The sequence below is a fragment of the Ranitomeya imitator genome, chromosome 2, assembly GCF_032444005.1.
Source record: "Ranitomeya imitator isolate aRanImi1 chromosome 2, aRanImi1.pri, whole genome shotgun sequence".
Taxonomy (NCBI): Eukaryota; Metazoa; Chordata; class Amphibia; order Anura; family Dendrobatidae; genus Ranitomeya; species Ranitomeya imitator.
The window spans coordinates 444240446-444268294 of record NC_091283.1 but is presented as its reverse complement, the minus strand read 5'-3'; the positions used below and the strand labels follow the sequence as shown (position 1 = coordinate 444268294).

At 46.0% G+C, this 27849-nt stretch overlaps 1 protein-coding gene across 7 annotated transcripts in view; it reads left to right on the top strand.

Moving 5' to 3' along the window:
* The first annotated feature begins 6870 nt into the window (after positions 1-6870).
* The window catches only part of ZBP1 (Z-DNA binding protein 1), a 36676-nt gene continuing 15697 nt past the window's right edge, over positions 6871-27849 (top strand). For 2 of the 7 annotated variants that reach the window (XM_069750958.1, XM_069750957.1), the window contains exons 1-7: positions 6871-7006; positions 7653-7733; positions 19105-19281; positions 20261-20293; positions 24652-24729; positions 26534-26704; positions 26799-26927. In XM_069750958.1, coding sequence (XP_069607059.1) covers positions 7658-7733; positions 19105-19281; positions 20261-20293; positions 24652-24729; positions 26534-26704; positions 26799-26927 — 664 coding nt within the window. In that variant the 5' untranslated portion in view covers positions 6871-7006; positions 7653-7657. The remainder of the gene's footprint in view (positions 7007-7652; positions 7734-19104; positions 19282-20260; positions 20294-24651; positions 24730-26533; positions 26705-26798; positions 26928-27849) is intronic. The other 5 variants (XM_069750964.1, XM_069750963.1, XM_069750959.1 and 2 more) reach the window with 4 other exon arrangements.

Sequence of the window (27849 nt, the reverse complement as noted above, 5' to 3'; positions counted from 1 at the left end):
TCAGGGAGTGGGGGGTAGATGGAGATACTGAATGGGCTACACACACACAAACATAAAATGAGTTTGATTAGGGAACGTGATAGGCCGCTCTGAACAAATGAGTTTTGAGCGAGCGCCTAAAACTATGCAAGTTGTGGATGGTCCTAATATCTTGGGGTAGAGCATTCCAAAGGATTGGCGCAGCACAGGAGAAGTCTTGGAGTCGGGAGTGGGAGGTACGGATTAGTGCAGAGGTTAGTCAAAAGTCGTTTGCAGAGCACAGTGGTCGGTTAGGCCGATAGACAGAAATCAGGGAGGAGATGTAAGGGGGTGCCGCTCTGTGGAGAGCTTTGTGGGTGAGAACAAGTACTTTGAATTGTATCCTGTAATGAATGGGCAGCCAGTGTAACGACTGGCGAAGAGCGGACACGTCCGAGTAACAATTAGCCAGATGGACAACCCTGGCTGCCGCATTAAGGATAGACTGGAGAGGGGAAAGTCGCGTGAGGGGGAGACCAATTAATAGAGCGTGCAGTAGTCCAGACGGGAGTGGATTAGGGCAACAGTGAGAGTATTTGTTGTTTCCATGGTGAGAAAAGGGCGGATTCTAGAGATGTTCTTTAGGTGTAAGCGGCACGAGCGGGCAAGAGATTGTATGTGGGAGGTGAAGGAGAGATCCGAGTCAAACATAACACCCAGACAGCGTGCCTGCTGCCGGGGTGTTATTATGGTGCCACCCACGGAGAGGGAAATGTCAGATTTAGGGAGATTAGTAGAAGGCGGGAGCAGAAGAAGTTCAGTTTTGGAGAGGTTGAGTTTCAGATAGAGAGCGGACATGATGTCAGAGACTGCGGACAGACAGTCAGTGGCGTTCTGTAGTACAGCAGGAGTAAGGTCAGGGGATGACGTGTATAGTTGTGTGTCATCAGCATAAAGATGGTACTGAAAGCCAAATCTGCTGATGGTCTGTCCAATTGGGGCCATGTAGAGGGAGAAGAGAAGGGCCAAGGACTGAGCCCTGAGGTACCCCGACAGTGAGAGGAAGAGGAGATGAAGTGGAGCCAGAGAACAGAACACTGAAGGAGCGGTCAGAAAGATAGGAGGAGAACCAGGAGAGAGCAGTATCCTTAATGCCTAGTGACTGGAGCCTAGAGAGTAAGAGAGGGTGGTCAACAGTGTCGAAAGCTGCAGAAAGATCGAGAAGAATGAGCAGAGAGTGGTCACCATTACGTTTTGCTGTCAGAAGGTCATTGGTCACCTTGATGAGTGCAGTTTCTGTCGAATGTAGGGGGCGGAAACCAGACTGTGAATGGTCTAGGAGGGAATGAGTGGAGAGCTAACGGGTAAGGCGGGAGTAGACTAGGCGCTCCAGGAGTTTTGAGATGAAGGGGAGATTGGAGACCGGTCTGTAGTTGTTTGTGCAGGATGGGTCAAGGGTGGGTTTTTTTGGTAATGGAGTAATGATAGAGTGTTTGAAGGAGGAGGAAAAAATGCCAGAGGAAAGGGAGAGATTAAAAATTGTAGTTAGGTGAGTTGTGACGACTGGAGAGAGAGACTGGAGGAGGTGTGAGGGAATGGGGTCGGTGGTGCATATAGTCGGACGAGAAGAGGAGAGGAGCTTGGAGACTTCTTCTTCTGTGATGGGATCGAATGTGGAGAGTGAGCCAGGGGAGATGCAGGGAGGAATGGGAGTCATTGCACTTGGTGTCTGGGAGCGGATTTCCTGACGGATGTTGTCTATTTTCTCTATAAAGTGGGAGGCCAGGTCATCAGCACAAATGTCTGTGATAGGGTCTTGTGCTTTTGGCCTGAGGAGGGAGTGAAAGGTGTTAAAAAGTTTCGTGGGGTTGTTGGATAGTGAGATCAGGGTGGTGTAGTAGGACTGTTTGGCGAGGTGAAGGGCAGAGTTATAGGTCCTTAACATAAATTTAAAGTGTATGAAGTCTTCTGGTGTGCGAGTTTTCCTTCATAAGCATTCAGCACTCCTAGAGCATCGCTGGAGAAATCGGGTTTGCGATGTGAGCCAGGGCTGTTTCACTCTGTGTTTGGAGGTTCTGAGGGTGAGGGGAGGTACTTGGTCTAGGGTGCTTCTAAGGGTGTCATTGTAGTGATGTACAGCCAGATCAGGACAGGAAAAAGAAGAGATTGGGGACAGTGATGAGTGTAAGGAGTCTGAAAGTGTATGAGGGTTAATGGCTTGTAGATTTCTGAATGTGTGGTAGGTAGGTAGGTAGGTAGGTAGGTAGGCTTAAAGGTGAAACCGTCCAAATGCTATCTGCTAAAACCCAAAGTGCAGTACCTGGGCCATGTGGTGAGTGCCGAAGGAGTGGCCCCAGACCCCGACAAGGTCACGGAGATCAAAGATTGGCCGCAGCCCGGTAACCTCCATGAAGTCCGGCAGTTCCTCGGGTTGGTAGGCTACTACCGGAGGTTTATCAAAGACTTCACCAAGAAGGCCGCACCATTGCAAGACCTGTTGGTGGGCCAACCCAAGAAACCCAAGGGTAAGAATACCCCGTTTGATTGGAATGACGGACTGGAACGATCGTTCACCTGCTTAAAATCGGCACTGATGGGAGACGAAGTACTAGCCTACCCTGAATATGACCAACCGTTTGTATTGTATACGGATGCCAGCAACGTGGGGCTGGGAGCTGTGCTGTCCCAGGTCCAGAAAGGCAAGGAAAGAGTAATCGCTTACACCAGCAGGAAACTTTGCCCCACTGAAAGGAACCCAGACAACTACAGTTCCTTTAAGCTGGAGTTCCTCGCCGTCGTTTGGGCCATGACGGAGAGGTTCAAGCACTACCTGGCCTCGGCAAAATTCACGTCTTCACAGATAATAATCCACTAACGCACTTGGACACAGCAAAACTCGGTGCCTTGGAGCAGCGGTGGATGGCCTGGTTGTCCAATTACGACTTCACCATCACGTATCGGGCGGGGCACAAGAACGCGAATGCCGATGCGCTGTCTCGAATGTCACACTTGCCCGAAACGGGGGAAGATCCAGAAGCATTTGAAGAAGTAGAGCTGCCCGCTTTCCATCGCCCCAAGGCAACCCAGTGTTCCCATCAGGTGGAGAACAGGCGCAGAAACAAACAGGGCGCTCCGTTGAATCCCCTGCCCCATCACGGGTGGACAGAGCACCAGGATAGTGACCCTGCGGTCCGTCGGGTGAAAGAGCTCCTGACGCAGGCAGGTTTGCATCCCGGCCCGGATGATCCACCAGAGGCATTACAGTTGTGGAAGGAGAGGGGCAAACTGTTTATTCACGATGGCAAGCTGTGCCGAAGGAGCATCGACCCCCGCACTCATGAATTAGTATGGCAGATCGTGGTCCCAAGACAAGATGTGCCAATGGTCCTGGGAGCATACCACGATGGGGCAAGACACTCCAGATGGAGGAAGCTGGAGAGGCTACTCCGTGGGAGGTTCTACTGGATCGGCATGAAGAAAGCCATCGAGAAGTGGTGTCGGGAGTGTGGCCCCTGTAGCCTACGCCGGAAGGATTGTGACAGCCAACGGGCTCCCTTGCAGCCCATCATCACCAAACGGCCGCTCGAGTTGGTCGCACTGGATCACGTAAAGCTAACATCTAGCCGGTCAGGTTATATCTATGCTCTCACCATTGTGGACCACTACTCCAGATTCCTGGTAGTCGTACCGGTCAAAGATCTAACGGCTAGGACGGCTGCGAAAATCTTCCAGCAGTACTTCTGTAGACCCCATGGGTACCCGGAGAAGGTGTTGACCGATCAGGGACCAGCATTTGAAGCGGAGGTGTTCCAGGAGTTCTGCAATTTGTACGGGTGTAAGAAGATCAGAACCACGCCGTACCATCCACAAACCAATGGGATGTGCGAGAAGATGAACCAAGTGGTGATCGACTTACTGAAGACCTTACCTGTAGAGGAGCGTAACTTGTGGCCCACAAAGTTACCAGACTTGGTAGACATGTATAACCACATCCCGGTGAATTCCACCAACTGCACCCCAGAGTACCTGATGCGAGGAAGGTCTAGCAAGTTACCCGTCGATCTGGACATGGGGGTCCTGACCCCCGAAGATATATTGCCAGATGCGGATTGGGATACCGAGAGGCAGCAAAGGTACCACAAAGTACAGGAATGTGTAGAAAGAAGTCTCGCTCAAGCCAGACAAAAACAAGAGAGGGACTACAGCCAGTATGCTCCCGCGGCTCCATTGTCACCTGGTGAGCAGGTACTCAAACGAAAGAGGAGACTACACAAGCTTGATGATCAATGGGAAGCGGAACCGTATACCATTCTGCCCTCCGATTTCGACAATACGAAGGTCTGTCTCATCAGCAAAGACGGAGGGGAGACCTCAACGCCCATATCCAGAGACCACCTGAAAATATGCCCTGATAAGCTGAGAGATGGGGAAACAGATCCCGGGACTTCTCCGCCCGTGGAAAAGGAGAAGATGATACACACTGTTCTTGGCGATTTTCCCCAGTCCTGGACTCAAAAAAATCAGGCCATTGTGGTACCTGTCTTAACGTTCCGTCAACTGAGACCGCCAGAACTAAATGTGGTGCCAGGGCATCCGGACCCGCAAGCGCAGCCGACCCCACCAGAAGATGCGATGCCAACGGTCGAACCAGCGGGCCCTCCCTCTGCCATTGGTGAATCTGCCATGCCCACCATTAGTAGTGGCAGCCCTGAGAACTCCAGCATGCCAGTGCTGCCCAGACTCACTAGAAGTGTAGCTAGAAGACAGTGCACTACACCAGCGATAGCAAGCGTAGCGGGCCCTGTCAGGCCAATAGCAACCCCTGCGCTGCGAAGGTCTACGCGTAGCACCAAGAATCAGACTCCGCTTCGCTATAAAACTTGGAGATATTAACGATAGTTGCTATTTGATTGAAAATGTTTGTGTAAATATCTGTGTTACAGGTTTAAAAATGGACAATGGTGTGATGGACAGTGAATCACTCCAAAACTTTCACAGGGACACCTTTGTTTACCCGGGGTCACTGCTGTTCTATGGTTGCACCTATTGAACTGGGAGTCATGGACTGTGCATGACCAATCTTTTGCAACGTTCAAGCGTCTTTACCTTCCATAACGGAAAGCACTGTTATATTTACTTGTTCATAGTATGTAAAAATGTTGTGTGTTTTCTATTAACATGTATTGTTATTCTTCTTTTCCCAGTCCGGGAGTACTGGATTTAACCGGGGGGTGGGAGGGGGATGGGGGTGGGAGGGTGGGGGAGGGGGTGGGGGGGTTTGCAGCACCCCAGAGTCCTGGTCGTTGCAGTAATGTCACTCTGCCACTAAGGGGAGCAATGTTATGTCTGATTGCACTAAAGGAGTTCATCTGACCAGGTATCACAGTCACACATTGCACTTCACACTCCGGCCACCAGGGGGAGCAAAAGGCACTATGTACTAGGCCACTCCTCACACTCTGGTAAAACTGGGGGTTGGATAGGAAGTTAGTTGAGAACGCAGCCTGGGAGAGCTCCAGGAAGGACCTGTCAGAAGTGGGAACCTGGCAGGTACCTAGCAGAAAGGACAGATTGTTACGGAGCCGCGCCTGCACTACCTTGCGGCAGCATCTCAAGGAAGGACACGAAGCGAAGGATATTGTGGAGAAGTGAGAAGTGGGATCATAGTACGAAGGAGATAGAACCAGAAGGAGTCGTGCCCCGAGATTGGCAACATCCTTCTGAGGCGCGTAGCCGGTGGCCGGAGCACCGAGGAAGTAACAGACTCCACGCATTACTTCAAACAGCGGCAGGACAGTTAATTACAGGTTGGCTGTCTGACTTAAATCACCTAAACGGACATAGGAGGCAATCGTGGGAGAGGGGCGTCTCTAGGGTCCCAGAATAACTCCAGGCCTACCTGTCATATGGGTGCGTCCTAGCCATATTATCTGGGGGACGGAGAGAAGAGAAAGAACAGATACGACAGTTGTGACGACTATCCCGTGGTGCTTAGCAGGGAAGGACTACAATACACAGGTGCAAAGAGAGCTCTGGATGTGCCTTTGGACCGGCCGGACTCAGCCAGCCCTGTTAGCAGTGCTCTGGATTGCGGACCCCGAAGCCTTCAGTAAAAAGGTAAAGAGACTGCAACCCTGTGTCCTCGTTATTCCTCGCACCTTGCACCACGCACCATCACCTTTCATTGGACGCCCTTTAGCAGGGTTGTGGACCGGGTCTAGCCACCGTGACAACCCCAGACCGAGTACCCCGCGGCCCTGTGTCTGGGGGCGCTCCACGTTACATCATCCACCATCTACACTCTGGGAAGCCCTGGGGATACACTTCACCTGTGGGAAGGTATACCGTCTAGCTGCCATAACATCACCCCAGCGGACCCCTAAGCAGCGTCGGTCACCCTGACAATGTCACACATGATAGTCTTAGATATAGCAGCTCAGCAGACAGTGTTACACATGCTAAGCTTAGGTACAAGGCTCAGGGGACCATATCATGAGCAATACTGTCTGCTGTGCTGTGTACCTAAGCTTGTGCAATACTGTCTGCTGAGCTATGTACCTAAGCATACCACGTGTAACTGCTGAGCAAGTGTATTTAAGCTTATGTGCAGAGCTGTGTATCTAAGCCTATTATGTATGATACTGTTTGCTGAGCCGCTGTATTTAACATCAAGATACGCAATACTGTGTATCTAAGCCTATTATTATATGTGATCACTATCTGCTGAGCCAGTAACTGTAAACTTCTGTGTGCTACAGGCTGCTGAGCTTTATCTAAGCCCATCAGGTGCGATACTCTTCTAATTTGGTATATTAAACTCTACAATGTGAGTTACAGCCTTCTGTACCCAGGTACTTCGGTATTTAGTCCGTCATTATTGAGCCGCATTGTTTTTCCCGCCTTTTACTCCACAGCGTGACGTAATCAGTTTCTGTCAGCTGTACGTTCAGTTTCAGTTTTGCTTTGTGACGACTGAGAAAAGAAACTTTGCGTTATCTTCTATTTGATGAGTCCGGGAGGTAATCAAAGTGAGCATTCCCTGCACCAGGTATGGATCTAATACCTTCTTCCTTGTGGGCACTAGAATATTCTGGGAATTGTAGTTCTACAGAGACTGGGAGACTTTTGTAACTTTTTTCATTCATTATATTGTCTCAGTCATTCCTTAATTATGGGAATGGGTGTGCGACACGCAACAAGGCCACCACAAAAGGTCTCAAGGGTCTGTATACCATGCTTTCTAATAGTCTCTACATGTACCTCATATCAGAAGGGTGTACAGAGAGAATCAGGAAATCTGACGTAAACTCGATACTTCCCAGATCAAACGTGCTGGGATAAGGTGTCATCTGAGCATGCTCGGGTGCTGACCGAGTGACCTCGGCGTGCTTGAAAAATATGTTTGATTCCCCGTGGCTGTATGTCTCCCGAGTGTTCGATAGCCACAACACATGCAGGGATTCCTATTTGATATGCAATCCCTCCAAGTGTTGATGCTGTCTAGAGACATGCAGTCATGGGGACTCGAACATATCGCTAGGCTTTCCTGTCCCATTCCTAATTTTCCCCATTATGTAGGAATAAATGTGCAAATTTGCCTCTCAGGACTATAGGAAAGCTGGGTGACAGTACTAATGTATTTCTGATCACTGACGTACCATTCTAACAGGATTTAATTTATTTTCCAAAAACAGATGCAATGGCTGAAAATAACGAGACTCTAATCACGGCAAAAACAAGATTATCAAAAATAGATTGTGTCCTGACTGATCACCGTGAGTACATGTCCAAAGCAGGGTTTTATATATCTTTTTCCCTTGATTTAGTTTCCTGGAAACCATCAGCAAGAAGGATAACCACTGTATATTGATAATAATTACATTTTGTGACAATTCCCATTACAAATTAGTTTACAACCAAACAAACTAATAGAATAATAGATATTGCTGTGTTATAACTGTATGGAGAGTTTATGATTTTACCACCTAGAACCATCAACAAGATGTCGTTGTTGGATGTGTTAGGTCCATGTTCTGTTCACAGTAAATAAAAAAACCCAAGATGCTAAATAGAAATTAAATAACTCATATGTCATGTGTAGCTTGCTGACTGTTTCCATGCCATAAAAAATATTTAGAATTGAGAGTCCTCAGTGGTTGATACCTTTTAATGGCTAACTGAAAAGATGGTAACAAATTGCAAGCTTTCGAGACTACTCAGGTCTCTTCATCAGGCAAAGACTAATATACCATATATACTTGAGTATAAGCCGACCTGAGTATAAGCCGACCCCCCTAATTTTGCCACAAAAAACTGGGAAAACGTAATGACTCGAGTATAAGCCTAGGGTGGAAAATGCAGCAGCTACCGGTAAATTTCAAAAGTAAAAATAGATACCAATAAAAGTAAAATTAATTGAGACATCAGTAGGTTAAGTGTTTTTGAATATCCATATTGAATCAGGAGCCCCATATAATGCTCCATAAAGTTTATGATGGGCCCCATAAGATGCTCCATATTAAAATATGCCCCATATAATCCTGCATAAAGGTTAATAATGGCCCCATAAGATGCTCCATAGACACATTTGCCCAATATAATGCTGCACAAATGCTGATTATGGCCCCATAAGATGCTCCATAAAGATATTTGCCCCATATAGTGCTGCACAAACCTTGATTATGGCCCTATAAGATGCCCCATACAGACACTTGCCCCATTTAGTGCTGCACAAACGTTATGGCCCCATATAGTGCTGCACAAACGTTATGGCCCCATAGATGCTCCATACAAACACTTGCCCCATATAGTGCTGCACAAACGTTATGGCCCCATATAGTGCTGCACAAATGTTATGACCCCATAGATGCTCCATACAGACACTTGCCCCATTTGCTGTTGCTGCGATAAAAAAATAAATCACATACTCACCTCTCCGTCGCTCAGGCCCCCAGCACTTTCAATATTCAGCTGACTTCGTTCCGGTGCCACTCCATCTTCAGCGTCTGCACTGACGTTCAGCAGAGGGCGTGCACTAACACGTCACCGCGCCCTCTCGCCTGAGCGCACTGATGAAGACGGAGTGGCGCCCAGAACGGGGAGCAGGTGAATATCGCGCAGCGCTCCCCGTTATACTCACCTGCTCCTGGCGCTGTGCTGTCCCTGCTTCCCCGACGCCGCAGCTTCATCCTGTACTGAGCGGTCACTGTTACCGCTCATTACAGTAATGAATATGCGGCTCCATCTCTATGGGAGGTGGAGCCGCATATTCATTACTGTAATGAGCGGTACCATGTGACCGCTCAGTGTTATGACCTGGTGGTAAGGACAATAATGGACCTGGTGGTTAAGAGCACACGGAATGACCTGATAGTTACTAATAATATAGGTCGAGCTCTGAGACGTGGGAACTCTGCTGACCGCAATCCCTAATCCTATCACACACACTAGAAATAGCCGTGGATTGCTCCTAACGCTCCTTATGCAACTCGACACAGCCTAAGAAACTAGCTAGCCCTAGAGATAGAAAAATAAAGCCTACCTTGCCTCAGAGAAATTCCCCAAAGGAAAAGGCAGCCCCCCACATATAATGACTGTGAGTAAAGATGAAAATTACAAACACAGAGATGAAATAGATTTAGCAAAGTGAGGCCCGACTTACTGAACAGACAGAGGATAGGAAAGGTAACTTTGCGGTCAGCACAAAAAACTACAAAAAGACCACGCAGAGGGCGCAAAAAGACCCTCTGCGTCCCAGAGCTTCCAGCAAGCAAGACATAAATCATTCATGACCACAGGAGGGAGCTTGACAACAGAATTCACAACAGTACCCCCCCCCTTGAGGAGGGGTCACCGAACCCTCTCCAAAGCCCCCCGGCCGACCAGGACGAGCCAAATGAAAGGCACGAACCAGATCGTCAGCATGAACATCGGAGGCAAAGACCCAGGAATTATCTTCCTGACCATAACCCTTCCACTTGACGAGGTACTGGAGTTTCCGTCTCGAAATACGAGAATCCAAAATCTTCTCCACCACATACTCCAACTCCCCCTCAACCAACACCGGGGCAGGAGGATCAACGGATGGAACCACAGGCGCCACGTATCTCCGCAACAATGACCTATGGAATACATTATGGATGGCAAAAGAAGCTGGAAGGGTCAAACGAAACGACACAGGATTGAGAACCTCAGAAATCTTATACGGACCAATGAAACGAGGCTTAAACTTAGGAGAGGAAACCTTCATAGGAACATAACGAGACGACAACCAAACCAAATCCCCAACACGAAGTCGGGGACCCACACAGCGCCGGCGGTTAGCGAAACGTTGAGCCTTCTCCTGGGACAATGTCAAATTCTCCACCACATGAGTCCAAATCTGCTGCAACCTATCCACCACAGTATCTACACCAGGAAAGTCCGAAGACTCAACCTGCCCTGAAGAGAAACAAGGATGGAAACCAGAATTGCAGAAAAACGGCGAAACCAAAGTAGCCGAGCTGGCCCGATTATTAAGGGCGAACTCAGCCAAAGGCAAAAAGGACACCCAATTATCCTGATCAGCAGAAACAAAGCATCTCAGATATGTTTCCAAAGTCTGATTAGTTCGTTCGGTTTGGCCATTTGTCTGAGGATGGAAAGCCAAGGAAAAAGACAAATCAATGCCCATCCTAGACAAAAGGCTTGCCAAAACCTCGAAACAAACTGGGAACCTCTGTCCGAAACGATGTTCTCCGGAATGCCATGTAAACGAATCACATGCTGGAAAAACAATGGCACCAAATCAGAGGAGGAAGGCAATTTAGACAAGGGTACCAAATGGACCATCTTAGAGAAGCGATCACAAACCACCCAAATGACCGACATCTTTTGAGAGACAGGGAGATCCGAAATAAAATCCATAGAGATATGCGTCCAGGGCCTCTTCGGGACCGGCAAGGGCAAAAGCAACCCACTGGCACGAGAACAGCAGGGCTTAGCCCGAGCACAAGTCCCACAGGACTGCACAAAAGAACGCACATCCCGCGACAAAGACGGCCACCAAAAGGATCTAGCCACCAAATCTCTGGTACCAAAGATTCCAGGATGACCAGCCAACACCGAACAATGAACCTCAGAGATAACTCTACTAGTCCATTTATCAGGGACAAACAGTTTCTCCGCTGGGCAACGGTCAGGTCTATCAGCCTGAAATTTTTGCAGCACCCGCCGTAAATCAGGGGAGATGGCAGACAAAATTACCCCCTCTTTGAGAATACCCGCCGGCTCAGGAACACACGGAGAGTCGGGCACAAAACTCCTTGACAGGGCATCAGCCTTCACATTCTTAGAGCCTGGAAGGTACGAAACCACAAAATCAAAACGGGAGAAAAATAGCGACCAACGAGCCTGTCTAGGATTCAACCGTTTGGCAGACTCGAGACAAGTCAAATTCTTGTGATCCGTCAAGACCACCACGCGATGCTTGGCTCCTTCAAGCCAATGACGCCACTCCTCGAATGCCCACTTCATGGCCAACAACTCTCGATTGCCAACATCATAATTGCGCTCAGCAGGTGAAAACTTTCTAGAAAAGAAGGCACATGGTTTCATCACCGAGCCATCAGAACTTCTTTGCGACAAAACAGCCCCTGCTCCAATCTCAGAAGCATCAACCTCGACCTGAAACGGAAGCGAAACATCTGGCTGGCACAACACAGGGGCAGAAGAAAAACGACGCTTCAACTCCTGAAAAGCTTCCACAGCCGCAGAAGACCAATTGACCACATCAGCACCCTTCTTGGTCAAATCAGTCAACGGTTTAGCAACACTAGAAAAATTACTGATGAAGCAACGATAAAAATTAGCAAAGCCCAGGAACTTTTGCAGACTCTTCACAGATGTCGGCTGAGTCCAATCATAAATGGCCTGGACTTTAACAGGGTCCATCTCGATAGTAGAAGGGGAAAAAATTAAACCCAAAAATGAAACCTTCTGAACTCCAAAGAGACACTTTGACCCCTTCACAAACAAAGAATTCGCGCGAAGGACCTGGAACATCATTCTGACCTGCTTCACGTGAGACTCCCAATCCGAGAAGACCAAAATATCATCCAAATATACAATCAGGAATTTATCCAGGTACTCTCGGAAGATGTCATGCATAAAGGACTGAAATACTGATGGAGCATTGGAAAGCCCGAATGGCATAACCAGGTACTCAAAATGGCCCTCGGGCGTATTAAATGCTGTTTTCCATTCATCGCCCTGTTTAATACGCACAAGATTATACGCACCACGAAGATCTATCTTGGTGAACCAACTAGCCCCCTTAATCCGAGCAAATAAATCCGACAGCAGCGGCAAAGGGTACTGAAATTTGACTGTGATCTTATTAAGAAGGCGGTAATCAATACAAGGTCTCAAAGAACCATCCTTCTTGGCCACAAAAAAGAACCCTGCTCCCAATGGTGACGACGACGGGCGAATATGACCCTTCTCCAAGGATTCCTTTACATAACTCCGCGTAGCGGCGTGCTCTGGCACAGATAAATTGAACTTACTACCAGGAATCAAATTGATAATCGCAATCCCTATGAGGAGGTAGGGCACTGGATTTGGGCTCATCAAATACATCCCGGTAATCAGGGCCGTATTTAGAGTTTCTGCTGCCCTAGGCACTTTTAGTGCTGCCTCCCCCTTTGGTGAGTATGACACTATCGGCAGTGACTTTGGCAAAAATCGCTGATGTGAAAGTCGCCTTTTGCAGCAGATCCGACAGTTTTTCCGCATCTGCCGCGTAATGGATCACTTAGGGCAACACTGCGTTCAGCCTCATTCATTCCCTATGGGACTTACAGACATGTGCGGCTCTTGCGGTTTTGCCGCCATCCGGCAAATGCGGTACTTGCAGCAATGAGAAAAAACACTACTAGCAGTGTTTTATGTATCATCGTAAGTGCAAAACCGCAATTGCCGCACATGTTCGCAAGTAGCCATCATTACCTGTCCCTGCACCTTGCTAGCTCATCCCTATCCAACCCTCCCTGACCTAAAACTACACTATAAAGCTTCAGAAAAGCAATTTATTAACTGCCATATTCCTATGATAATGAGGGCTCTAGGCTACGGCGTAGACTGGGACGGGCAGTCTCCGGGTCTCCATCCTCTCTGTGCACACCCTCAGTCCCTGCCTCACTGCCTGTGCACAGACCACCCTCCACCGCACCCGGTAATCACCGCTCGCAGTAGCATACCAGCAGAGGTGTATCTAGGGTTTCTGGCACCCGGGGAAAGAATTCATTTTGGTGCCCCCCCTCCGCCAAGGACATATGTGATTTGCACACTCAGTCATGTGCCCACGAGCTCCTCTCCCTAATGCTCTCAATGTTCAGTGAAAAACTAAGAGAAGCAGAAGAGAAGCTCGATGTCGCAGGACCATAAGAGTATGTGTCCACGTTCAGGATTGCATCAGGATTTGGTCATGATTTTTCATCAGTATTTGTAGCCAAAACCAGGAGTGGAACAATTAGAGGAAAACTATAATAGAACCATATGCTCCACTTCTGTATTTATCACCCACTCCTGGTTTTGGCTACAAATACTGATGTAAAATACTGACCAAATCCTGATGCAATCCTGAACGTGGACACACACCCTAAGTCTGAAAAATCGCATATGAGTGACGTGTCCATGTGACGACTACTGGAACTTGCAGAGCTGAATCCTGACATCGCAGCTTCTGAATTCTCACAACGCATGCACTGCACTTTTTGGATTCTCCCTTGCCGGTGGACGGTCATGTCAGCACAAGTATGTGATTTGTAGACTTCTGACCACATTCTGACTAGATGTGCCCGGCCTCGCTCAGTTCATTTTCATTGACGGAGGTCACGCATGTCTAGTCAGCACGTGATCGCATTAATGTAAATCCCCAGCATGAGAGAATCCTGACAGCGTGCAGTGTGCACTGTGAGAATTCAGAAGTCTGCAGTCACAAAGAATGACTGCAGACTCATCACAAGCCTGGACATCCCCTTTAAAAGGGACTCTGTCACCTGAATTTGGAGGGAACAATTTTCAGCCATAGGGGTGGGGTTTTCGGGTGTTTGATTCACCCTTTCCTTACCCGCTGGCTGCATGCTGGCTGCAATATTGGATTGAAGCTCATTCTCTGTCCTCCATAGTACACGCCTGCGCAAGGCAAGATTGCAGATTGTGCAGGTACAGTATGTACTACGGAGGACAGAGAATGAGCTTCAATCCAATATTGCAGCCAGCATGCAGCCAGCGGGTATGGAAAGGGTGAATCAAACACCCGAAAACCCCACCCCTATGGCTGAAAATTGTTCCCTCCAAATTCAGGTGACAGTGTCCCTTTAAATCTCCTAACATATATAAAAACATGAGAGTTAGCATCACAAATAACATTTACATCCAGGTACCTGATAGATGACGTCGCCTCTGGAGCCGTTCTCCTTTTCTTCATCTTGTCCAGATCCCATGATGAGTTTTCTCATCCACAGCCGTCTCTGCAGACTTCCATCTTCGCCGCTCTTTTGCAGAAAGTCTCCACATGACGCCCTTAAAGATACAAGTGTCATTATAATGCTCCCAAATAAAAAATTGCCCCTCACTATATTGTCTGCACAAAGTATGACCCCCACACTGTCCCTCTTATGGTACATGCTCTTCACACTGTCCTCTCCTTTCTATACCAGTCCCCTCTTCACACTGTCCTCTCACACTGTGTCCCCCTTATAGGGCCCAGTATTTATACTCCATATTTATACTCCATCCTCCCACACTGCGTTCATGCCTCCCCCATCCTCCCACCCTGCGTTCATGGCTCCCCCATCCTTCTCCCCTGCAAGCATGGCTCCCCCATCCTCCCACTCTGCGTTCATGGCTCCCCATCCTTCTCCCCTGCGTTCATGGCTCCCCATCCTTCTCCCCTGTATGCACGGCTCCCCATCCTTCTCCCCTGTATGCACGGCTCCCCATCCTTCTCCCCTGTGTGCACGGCTCCCCATCCTTCTCCCCTGTGTGCACGGCTCCCCATCCTTCTCCCCTGTGTACATGGCTCCCCATCCTTCTCCCCTGTGTGCACGGCTCCCCATCCTTCTCCCCTGTGTGCACGGCTCCCCATCCTTCTCCCCTGTATGCACGGCTCCCCATCCTTCTCCCCTGTGTACATGGCTCCCCATCCTTCTCCCCTGTGTGCACGGCTCCCCATCCTTCTCCCCTGTGTGCACGGCTCCCCATCCTTCTCCCCTGTGTGCACGGCTCCCCATCCTTCTCCCCTGTGTACATGGCTCCCCATCCTTCTCCCCTGTGTGCACGGCTCCCCATCCTTCTCCCCTGTATGCACGACTCCCCATCCTTCTCCCCTGTATGCACGGCTCCCCATCCTTCTCCCCTGTATGCACGGCTCCCCATCCTTCCCCCCTGTATGCACGGCTCCCCATCCTTCTCCCCTGTGTGCACGGCTCCCCATCCTTCTCCCCTGTATGCACGACTCCCCATCCTTCTCCCCTGTATGCACGGCTCCCCATCCTTCTCCCCTGTATGCATGGCTCCCCATCCTCCTCCCCTGTGTGCACGGCACCCCACTTTTTTCCCTGTCATACTTACCTCTCACCGGCGCGCAGCACAGAACTTCCTGGCATCTCAGCGTCTTCCTTCCTGTCTTCAGCGGTCACATGGTAGCGCTAATTAAGGGTGATGAATATGCGCATATTCATCACCCTTAATGATCGGTACCATGTGACCGCTGAAGACAGGACGGCGCTGAGACGCAGTTGCAGCCACCGCTGGAGGAAGGTGAGTATTACGTCTTCAGGGAGGGAGGGAAGGGGGCGGGAAGGAGGGAGGAGGGGGGGGCGGGAAGGGGGGAGGGAGGAGGGGGGGCGGAAACTTGACCCCGGAGTTTTATAAAATAAAAAAAGAAAAAAAAAGGAAAAAACCTAGCTCAAGGGCGCCCCCCCGCATCCCGCCGCCCTAGGCACGTGCCCTCAAGTGCCTAGTGGCAAATACGGCCCTGCCGGTAATCCGACAAAAACTCCGGGACTTCAGAAGGGGTGGATGACGAAATAGACAAAAATGGAACATCACCATGTACCCCCTGACAACCCCAGCTGGACACAGACATAGATTTCCAATCCAATACTGGATTATGGACCTGTAGCCATGGCAACCCCAAAACGACCACATCATGCAGATTATGCAACACCAAAAAGCGAATATCCTCCTGATGTGCAGGAGCCATGCACATGGTCAATTGGGTCCAGTACTGAGGCTTATTCTTGGCCAAAGGCGTAGCATCAATTCCTCTCAATGGAATAGGATACTGCAAGGGCTCCAAGAAAAAAACACAGCGCCTAGCAAACTCCAAGTCCATCAAATTCAGGGCAGCGCCTGAATCCACAAATGCCATAACAGAATAGGATGACAAAGAGCAAATCAGAGTAACGGACAAAAGAAATTTCGACTGTACCGTACCAATGGTAGCAGACCTAGCGAAACGCTTAGTGCGCTTAGGACAATCGGAGATAGCATGAGTGGAATCACCACAGTAAAAACACAGGCCATTCTGACGTCTGTGTTCTTGCCGTTCAGCTCTGGTCAAAGTCCTATCACATTGCATAGGCTCAGGTCTATGCTCAGATAATACCGCCAAATAGTGCACAGCTTTACGCTCACGCAAGCGTTGATCGATCTGAATGGCCAAAGACATAGACTCATTCAGACCAGCAGGCATGGGAAATCCCACCATGACATCCTTAAGGGCTTCAGAGAGACCCTTTCTGAAAATTGCTGCCAGGGCACATTCATTCCACTGAGTGAGTACATACCACTTCCTAAACTTCTGACAATATATTTCTACCTCATCCTGACCCTGACACAGAGCCAGCAAGATTTTCTCTGCCTGATCCACTGAATTAGGTTCATCATAAAGCAATCCGAGCGCCAGAAAAAATGCATCAACATCACGCAATGCCGGATCTCCTGGCGCAAGGGAAAATGCCCAGTCTTGAGGGTCACCACGTAACAAAGAAATAATGATTTTCAGTTGTTGAACAGGGTCAACTGAGGAGCAAGGTTTCAAAGCAAGAAACAATTTACAATTATTTTTGAAATTCAGAAACTTAGATCTATCCCCAAAAAACAAATCAGGAATTGGAATCCTAGGCTCTAACATCGGATTCTGAACCATAAAATCTTGAATGTTTTGTACCCTTGCAGTGAGATTATCCATACAAGAGGACAGACCTTGAATGTCCATATCTACACCTGCATCCTGAACCACCCAGAGGTAAAGGGGAAAAGAGAGACAAAACACACTGCAAAGAAAAAAAAATGGTCTCAGAACTTCTCTTATCCCTCTATTGAGATGCATTAATACTTTTGGCCACCTGTACTGTTATGACCTGGTGGTAAGGACAATAATGGACCTGGTGGTTAAGAGCACACGGAATGACCTGATAGTTACTAATAATATAGGACGAGCTCTGAGACGTGGGAACTCTGCTGACCGCAATCCCTAATCCTATCACACACACTAGAAATAGCCGTGGATTGCTCCTAACGCTCCCTATGCAACTCGACACAGCCTAAGAAACTAGCTAGCCCTAGAGATAGAAAAATAAAGCCTACCTTGCCTCAGAGAAATTCCCCAAAGGAAAAGGCAGCCCCCCACATATAATGACTGTGAGTAAAGATGAAAATTACAAACACAGAGATGAAATAGATTTAGCAAAGTGAGGCCCGACTTACTGAACAGACAGAGGATAGGAAAGGTAACTTTGCGGTCAGCACAAAAAACTACAAAAAGACCACGCAGAGGGCGCAAAAAGACCCTCCGCACCGACTCACGGTGCGGAGGCGCTCCCTCTGCGTCCCAGAGCTTCCAGCAAGCAAGACAAAAATCAAAATAGCAAGCTGGACAGAAAAATAGCAAACCAGAGAAAAACAAGCAGGAACTTAGCTTTTGCTGGGAAGACAGGTCACAAGAACGATCCAGGAGAGAACAAGACCAATACTGGAAAATTGACAGGTGGCATGGAGCAATGATCTAAGTGGAGTTAAATAGAGCAGCCAGCTAACGAATTAACCTAGTCACCTGTGGAAGGAAACTCAGAAGCCGCAGCTCCACTCACAACCACCAGAGGAAGCCCATGGACAGAACCAGCCGAAGTACCATTCATGACCACAGGAGGGAGCTTGACAACAGAATTCACAACAGCTCAGTACAGGAAGAAGCTGCCGGCGCCGGGGAAGCCAGGGACCTGCAGGGACCGCACCAGGAGTAGGTGAGTATAATTAGACAGCCCCCGCCTCCCCTGCCGATCCCTGGGTATGACTCGAGTATAAGCCAAGAGGGGGACTTTCAGCCCAAAAAAGTGGGCTGAAAATCTTGGCTTATACTCGAGTATATACGGTAATATATGAAGATTCACATATTTATACACAACACAGCACAGAAATAATGCAATAGATAAGACAAAAGACGTGAAGCAGAACTATCATTATTGGAGAGTGATAAACCGTTGTGTCCATAAATATTGGAACACTTCATAGATGAGGAGTGTGAAAGCTTTATTGTCCTCTGATTGGGGTCTGGTTTTGTGTTGTGATTTCCCCACAAGGTCTGAGGAGCAAATTCCTTAATTGATGTAAAAAGACATAAATGTCTTTTTACAGAATGTACATGCCATAAAAAGGAATTGTTTGCTCTACACTGAATGTGGACAGACTTTCACTTTTTGAGCCATTTTTCCAATATATATTTGATTGAGTCTCGATTTCCATTTGGCCTCATTCAGACAGCAGTGATTTTTCTAGTGTGAGAAAAATGGTCCTAGTTTCATCAGTGATTCATCGAGTTTTGTCCATTTTTTGTCATTTTTTTTTCAGAAAAAAAAAGTTTTTTTACCTTTTCCTATCTAGAAGTCTGTGAAAAAACGGACAGCACATAGCTGGCATCCGAATGCCATCTTATTTTTTTCATGGACCCATAGACTTGCATTGCAAGTAGTATGTTGCATGTAATATGTTCATGAAGACCCACGGCCATGGAGGAGAATATTTGAGAATCGCAGTCTATAGCAGTTATGTGGTTATTAATGGAGATATTTCAAGGAAATTTCATGTTGTTCCATTTAGAGAGGGAAATTTACCATTGTCTGGAAAGCAACGGACCGCAGACTGCTCTGAGCATTGCAAAGGCCATAAAGAAAAAAACTACTAGCGAGGTGAATCCGCACCTGTACAAGATGAAGGCCATGAACTTGTTGGAGCAGAATTCCAAGGTCTGGAGCATTAAAGCAGTGGCTATCACAGGTTTGTTGTAGACTGTAGTGTTCAACTGTGAGTCTGGGCAGCAATATCAGTCACAACCTGTGGACAGGTGTGACGCTGTTTTTGACTTCTGCCATGTTTTTTTAATCCTGTACAGCCACTCTAAAGTGATATAAAGAAGATAAAAATTAAATAAATAAAAAAAGGATTCTTGGATTTTGAATGGTGTTAATCTAAGTGCTGATAATGCAAATAATTCAATGAGGGATGCACCAAAGTTGACCGGATCCCTCACTAGAGATCATACTCCACTAATACCTCCCCTAAGGTGCAAGAGGACACAAACTTTATGCCTCTGTTTCGTAATTAGGGGCTGGTAGCTATGTTTGCTGCATGTGCTTGAAGGGGACAGAGGGCAATCAACATTATACAAGTCGCTTGGCGCTTGTTTACTGGCCTTTTTTCATCGGCTGATGAAGAATAATGGAAAGATCCATGTGCTCCCACACATGTCATGTAATCAACAGCACATCTGCAGTTTACACCAGGCTATGTGTGTCATGGCTCAGTTTGGGGATTTGATATGCTGACCTTTAGCTTCATGGTTGGTTTCCCTGTCTCCTGAGCTATTGCCTTTTCCATTTTTTCATTTTGGTCAGCTCTGTCACATTCTGGATTCATGTTTATATTTTCACCATTCACTGCATTTTCTTGCTGGCTATACCTCTAGGTAGATTTGGGATTAGCAGTTCCAGCCCTTCAGCTAAGGGGTTTACCTTGCATGGTAAACACTAGCTGAAGTCCTGCAGTGAGTCTGTTTGTTTTCCTTTTCAGTTCCTCTTCCTTTCACCTCTTAAGGTTTCTGGAAGAGGAAAGAAATATATCTTGGTACCGTGTTCTGGAAGGTGATTTGTGTTCCATTTATTCTTGGCCCTACTTAGCTTTCCCTCTCTACCTTATATGAACGTGTTTTAATTTTCTCACCCTGTGTTTTCACATCTTCCTCTCCTCTTATTGGCAGTGTTTGGAGGCCTCCCCTCTGATTCCACAGGAGGTAAGAGTAACCCCTCCATGAGCTTTTAGGGACTCAGGTCTGAGATAGTGTTTTTGAGTTGTGCGGCTAGGGTCTTTATAGTCTGTACAAGGACAAGTTGGGCGTGGGTGTATCATCTCCTGGTAGAATGAATAATCATCATGTTACTCGTTTGTTGGGCGATTGCTGACATGTTCACACCTATGAACTCTCATATGTGCTGCTGGTATTTATAAACATGGATGCTACACACAGACAAACACAGTATGTGACACAAAAACTGTATGTTACATACACACTGTATGCACACTCCACACACATACAGACACATGTATACACAGACCACATAAATACAGAAATATACTTCTATAGAGAGTATATACACACACGTATACACGCAACACATACATACAGATAAACATGTTTACACATAGCACATGCATGCAGGCATATACAGTACAGACCAAAAGTTTGGACACACCTCATTTAAAGATTTTTCTGTATTTTCATAACTATGAAAATTGTACATTCACATTGAAGGCATCAAAACTATGAATTAACATATGTGGAATTATATACTTAACAAAAAAGTGTGAAACAACTGAAAATATGCCTTATATTCTAGGTTCCTCAAAGTAGCCACCTTTTGCTTTGATGACTGCTTTGCACACTCTTGGCATTCTCTTGATAAGCTTCAAGAGGTAGTCACTGGGAATGGTTTTCACTTATAAGTAGGATTTCTTGCCTTATAAATGGGGTTGGGACCATCAGTTGTGTTGTGCAGAAGTCTGGTGGATACACAGCTGATAGTCCTACTGAATAGACTGTTAGAATTTGTTTTATGGCAAGAAAAAAGCAGCCAAGTAAAGAAAAACGAGTGGCCATCATTACTTTAAGAAATGAAGGTCAGTCAGTCTGAAAAATTGGAAAAACTTTGAAAGTGTCCTAAAGTGCAGTGGCAAAACCATCTAGCGCTACAAAGAAACTGGCTCACATGAGGACCGCCTCAGGAAAGGAAGACCAAGAGTCACCTCTGCTTCTGAGGATAAGTTTATCCGAGTCACCAGCCTCAGAAATCGCAGGTTAACAGCAGCTCAGATTAGAGACCAGGTCAATGCCACACAGAGTTCTAGCAGCAGACACATCTCTACAACAACTGTTAAGAGGAGACTTTGTGCAGCAGGCCTTCATGGTAAAATAGCTGCTAGGAAACCACTGCTAAGGACAGGCAACAAGCAGAAAAGAATTGTTTGGGCTAAAGAACACAAGGAATGCACATTAGACCAGTGGAAATCTGTGCTTTGATCTGATGAGTCCAAATTTGAGATCATTGGTTCCAACCACCGTGTCTTTGTGCGACGCAGAAAAGGTGAACGGATGGACTCTACATGCCTGGTTCCCACTGTGAAGCATGAAGGAGGAGGTGTGATGGTGTGGGGGTGCTTTGCTGGTGACACTGTTGGGGATTTATTCAAAATTGAAGGCATACTGAACCAGCATGGCTACCACAGCATCTTGCAGCGGCATGCTATTCCATCCGGTTTGCGTTTAGTTATACCATCATTTATTTTTCAACAGGACAATGACCCCAAACACAACTCCAGGCTATGTAAGGGCTATTTGACCAAGAAGGAGAGTGATGGGGTGCTACGCCAGATGACCTGGCGTCCACAGTCACCAGATCTGAACCCAATCGAGATGGTTTGAGGTGAGCTGGACCGCAGAGTGAAGGCAAAAGGGCCAACAAGTGCTAAGCATCTCTGGGAACTCCTTCAAGATTGTTGGAACACCATTCCCAGTGACTACCTCTTGAAGCTCATCAAGAGAATGCCAAGAGTGTGCAAAGCAGTCATCAAAGTAAAAGGTGGCAACTTTGAAGAACCTAGAATATAAGACATATTTTCAGTTGTTCCACACTTTTTTGTTAAGTATATAATTCCACATGTGTTAATTCATAGTTTTGATGCCTTCAATGTGAATGTACAATTTTCATAGTCATGAAAATACAGAAAATTTTTTAAATGAGAAGGTGTGTCCAAACTTTTGGTCTGTACTGTATGTATACATAAAAGCACATACATAGAGACATGTACAGTGGCTTGCAAAAGTATTCACCCACCTTGGCTTCTTTACCTATTTTGTTACATTAAAACCTGTGTTTAAATATTTTTCCAATCTGATTTGTGTGTGATGCATCAGCACTGAATAGTCTAAGTTGGTAAAGTGAGAAAAATATAGGCATACATAAAATTTATGGGATCAAATACCGTAACTAAAAATTCACATGTACATTTGTATTCATTCCTTTTGCGATGAAGCCCCTAAAAATTTCTAGTGCAATCAATTACCTTCATAACTCACATGCTTAGTGAAAGGAAGTCTACCCGTGTGCAATCTACGTGTCATGTGGTCCATCAGTATATACAGCTTTTCTGAAAGGCCATAGAGGCTGCAAACCATTAACCAAGAGGCACCACTGACCAAACAACACCATGAAGACCAAGGAGACCTCCAAACAAGTCAGAGACAAAGTTGTTGAGAAGTACAAGTCAGGATTTTGTAAAAAATCCCAATTTCTGATGATCCCGCAGAGCACCATCAACTCCATTATCATAAAATAAATTGAGAATGGTACCACAACAAAAGTGCCAAGAGAGGGCCGCCCACCCAAACTCTCAGCCCGGGCAAGGAGGGCATTAATCATAGAGATAGCACAGAGACCAAAGGTAAACCTGAAGAAGCTGCAGAATTCCCAAGCATACGACCAGAATAAGCCATACACATCATAGAGGCCTTTATGGGAGAGTGAGCAGAAAAAAGCCTTTACTTACACACAAAAATTGTAAAGCTCATTTTGAGTTTGCCAAAAGAAATGTGGGAGACTCTTAAAATGTATGGAAGAAGATGCTGTGGTCAGATTAGACCAAAATTGAACTTTTTGGCCACTAAAGTAAATGCTATGTCTGGTGCCAAACCAACAAAGCTTATATCCCAAAGAACACCATCCCCATAGTGAAACATGTTGGTTGCAGCATAATATAGGGATGTTTTTCGGCAGCAGGGAACAGGAAAAAATACAGGGATATTCTTGAGAAAAACCTGTTTCAGTCTGTCAGTGATTTGAGACTAGGATGGAGGTTCACCTTCCAACAAGACAATGTCCCAAAGCATACAGCTAAAGCAACACTGGAACGGTTCAAGGGGAAACATTTTAATGTTTTGGAATAACCTAGTCAAAGCCCAGACCTTAATAAAATTAAGAACCTATGGTCAGGTTTGAAGATTGCTGCTCACCAGAGGAAACCATCTAACTTGAAGGAGCTGGAGCAGTTTTGTCTTGAGGAATGGGCAAAAATCTCAGTGGCAAGATGTGGTAAGTGCATAGAGACTTATACAAAACGACTTGCAGTTGTAATTGCTGCAAAAGAAGTCTCTACAAAGTACTGACTTTAGGGGGTGAATAGTTATGCACACTGAAGTTCTCACTTATTTTGTTGTTTGCTTCACAATAAAAAGAAAAACAAATGTTCACAATTGTAGGCATGTTCTTTACATGAACTGATATACCGTACATACCCTAAAAAAAACAAAACAAAAAAAAAACAACTGAAATTCCAGGTTGGGAAGTAGCAAAACAGGAAAACTTCCAAGGTGTGTGTGTGAATACTTTCGCAAGCCACTGTATATACAGAGCACATACATACAGACATGTATACACAGAGCAGAAATATACAGTCATTCCATCATTGTTTTTTTGTTTTGTTTTTCATGTTCTTCAGTATATTTTATGATAAAGTGAAACTACAACTCATCTCGCAATAAAAAAACGCCTTCATATAGCAATGTTAATAGAAAGATGTAAACGTTACGGCTTTTGGAAGAAGAAGAAAAATCTATAATGCACAAACAAAAAATGGCCCAGCAATAAAAGGGATTAAAGAGGCTCCAGTGCTTCTATGAGCTTTTGCACAGAGATCTGCGTAAGCTGCCATACTCATGGATGCGCTCGAGCATTTCTCTTATCCACAATAACAAAGGCCTTCACTTTAGAGAGAAGATTAAAGTCTACAGTTCCACCTGCTGGCCATAGCTTGTACTTCATTTTTTTTACTTCCCAATATCTACAGCAAAACGCCAAAAAGTTTGTCAAATTCCTTTTATAATACAGAACATTTCAGAAACTGCCCCTTGCTCCTGTGTCTCTGCAGATGTAAAATTAGTAAAAGATTGTGGTCTTTCTGAAAGTTTTCTACACTTTTTTTTTTTTTTTCATTTTTCGCAGTTGTTTCTATTACCAATTCATAAAATGGAATATTTGATAACCTGTTGGATCAAAGGAACTGAACTTGAAGTTTGTTTACATTTTTTTTAAATTTTAGATGTTGAAGGACCTGCAACAAATGGAAGTATGTCAGGAACAGAAGTGGCCTCAAAGACAATCGAGCTAACAGACCAACGTGAGTACATGGATTAGAATTAAATTGATAGTCTTTTTTGAGTTAAGTGAATTGAAAATTGCGCTCCTCTATAATACTATGAAGGCCAGGAGGAGCTAACTGAACATGGACTTTTTATTGAGTATAATGGCAGCTGTATAACTATGTATGCAGTGAGCTCCCTCTAGTGGTAACTGAAGGAAACCAAATTACCATATGTGAAGGGATGGATGGAATATCATAGCTCCTAACTGTTCAGGATCCGGTGGGACACTAACAGATTTGGGTATCCATCCCACTGTCCTGGGTAGTGAGCCAAGTGTCTCATCCTGCTTTCATTGGTGTCGCGCTGCACAGTGTGGGCACTGACCTGCTGAGCTCACACTGCGTAGCACCGAGTGTCCCTTGAGAAGACAGAAACGATTTATTAACACTATCCGTCTTCTCTTCTGCAGGCACATAGAGCTCAATGAGCACAGTGCCGAACAGAAGCTTGGCACAGCCGAGGCTACTATTAGACTCAGTGGTCACATGTCACTGGGTCTATGCCACACACGGAGCTGCTGGGTCTTTGCTCACCCAGATCAGCTCTGCCAGTTACTTATCAAAGGGTATTTTTCATGTAACTGGGGCTCCTATAGATGCCTTAGCTACAGTGGACAATATGTACAGTAATGGAAAAAATATATATATCCTCCAGAGATCTGCTATGAGCTTTTGTGGGGACAAATTAAGTTAAAAAAAGAAAGAAAATGATTTATCCACAAGTCTGCCCACCACAAAAGAACACTGTCATAATAATGCAATAACATTTTATGACTTATGTTAAAGGGAATCAGCCAGGTTGGAAAACACTATTGACCTGCAGGTGTAGGGTTAATAATGTTATGAAAATGCCCGGGTTCTGTACTGAAAGCGCAGCACGCAGGAGAATATGAACTATATTCTTACTTGTTTCTTCAGCCCCTGGGATTTTCCGTTTGGCCACGCAGTATTCTCAAGACCACTTCTTGGAAGGGAATAAGGCACTCATCCTTGTGCCTAGTACGGGCCGTAGGCCCCGGGAGTTACAGGAATGTCCTCTGAACAAAGTTGCTGACGTTCTCATACTCTCAGAACAATACATACTTCTCGTGCCTCCAGCCCTCTGGCCTTGAAGTCTCAATAACACTGTATCTATCTCTCTACTAATCTAACCAGGATGTGCTCCATGAGAGAAGGAAGTGCTCCTCTCCTTCTCCCATGCTGGGCTGGTCCCAACATATTAACCGTATCTAAACCTGTACAATACTTCGTATAACTAATGTGCCCACCACTGCATATTTCCCTTTCTTAAACTAACCTCTAAGCCCTATACTATACCTTATGTCCTAAACCTGACTATGCTTTCCCTATTCACTATACATTACTCGAATTGTATAATAGCTACATTGCATCACAATAACAGCATCAATAAGTTCTTATAAAGTTCTATGCATTTTCACATATTACGGCAGTCATAAAATTATCATAAAAACACGTCAGAATTAGTGTTCTTTCAGGAGGGAAGGGAAATGCCAGTCCATGTCACCCTCTTACACCCAGGTGAGAATGAAATGATAAATGGGTGTGTTTAAGGGCGTGGCCTAAAGTTCTGCCACGGTGCCCTAAGTGCGCCACATATTCTGCCCCTCTTGCTCGTTTTCAAAAGTTGTGAGGTATGAAATATGGAGATCTATAATGGTATATTAATGGAATTTCACCGTGAGTAAGACGCCCAAACTCCAACAAGAGTTCACAATTACAGCGGTGAAGAACATGTTCTGGTGACATCTTTCCATTACAGAGAAAAGCATCATTACCTTCTTGACATCAAATGAGCCATCAAAAGCACGAAACATTGCTAAAGGGATAGGGAAAAAGGTGGCGAAGGACGTGAACGGCGATCTATATAAGATGGAGAAATTAAATCTACTCTGCCTGGACAACAAGGAGAAACTGTGGTCCATTAATACAGGTTACTGGAGAGGTCTATTTAGGAGAAATCTGTACAATGGTTACATATAGAACGGTCAGCTGAGTGATATATTTATATATGGGACTTTTTTTAGGACTCTCTCATACACTAAGAGGATCTCCGAACTGCAGTTTAGAAGACTCTGCCGTCAACCAGTCTCATATTGAAATCGATGGCGGCAAGTTCTCTGACGAACCAGACAACAGAAGGGATAGCGGCATCGGTAAGCGTTACATGTGCCAATATTAGCTCAGGGCAATATCTAATAATGGGTCTCAAAAAAGTTATGGAAATGAGTCATCTTTGGGGTGTGGCTTGGGAACAACTTGGTGGAGCGTTTAATTCATTATTCCATTAACTACAATTTATTTGTGTACGCAGCAGTAACGAGTTCGTACTGTGGTAATATAATGAGTGATGAGCCAAAGCTGACCACAGCGCCTGCTGGAGGGACTAGCCCACAGCATGGTGAATTGTGATTTTGTCTACAATCATATTCATAGCAACAAGAACATTTAAAAGGGGTTTTCTGGTTTTACAAAACCCTTGTCTCCAGGTGCAGTTTGTTAAACAAAACAAAAAATTAAAATACACACAATCTGTGCTATATTCAAACCTTTCATTTGTTCAGCGTTGGGTCTCATGTTGTCTGTTATTGCCTGTGGTGCAGAGGTCAACATCAGCAGTCAATCGGTAAATTCAGCAGCTCTGCCTAAAAAGATGTCACTAACCGCTAAGAGCCATTTAGCTCACTGATTGGCTGCAGTGCGCTGCAGGAAATAATAGACAGCAGGAGCTGCGGTGGATACTCAGTGCTGGATCCATGGAGGATGAGTAAAGCATATCTTGTCTTTTCATTTAAAACAGACTGTATCTGGGAGCAATGGTTTTCTGAAGCAAGAAATCCCTTTAACCTTTTCACGACGTTTGACGTACAGTTACGTCATATGTAATTTCCCTTACTTTGATGCAGGCTCGCAAGCTATGCCAGTATCTTTCCATGCTGATGATAGCTGAATTATTCAGCCATCATGAGCTCTGCCCATGGCTGTTAAATGCCGTGGTCAGAGATAAATGCACACTGGCAGGCTTCTGCAACAATGCAATAAGAGGTGATTAAAACATTGGATACAAATGTTCACAGT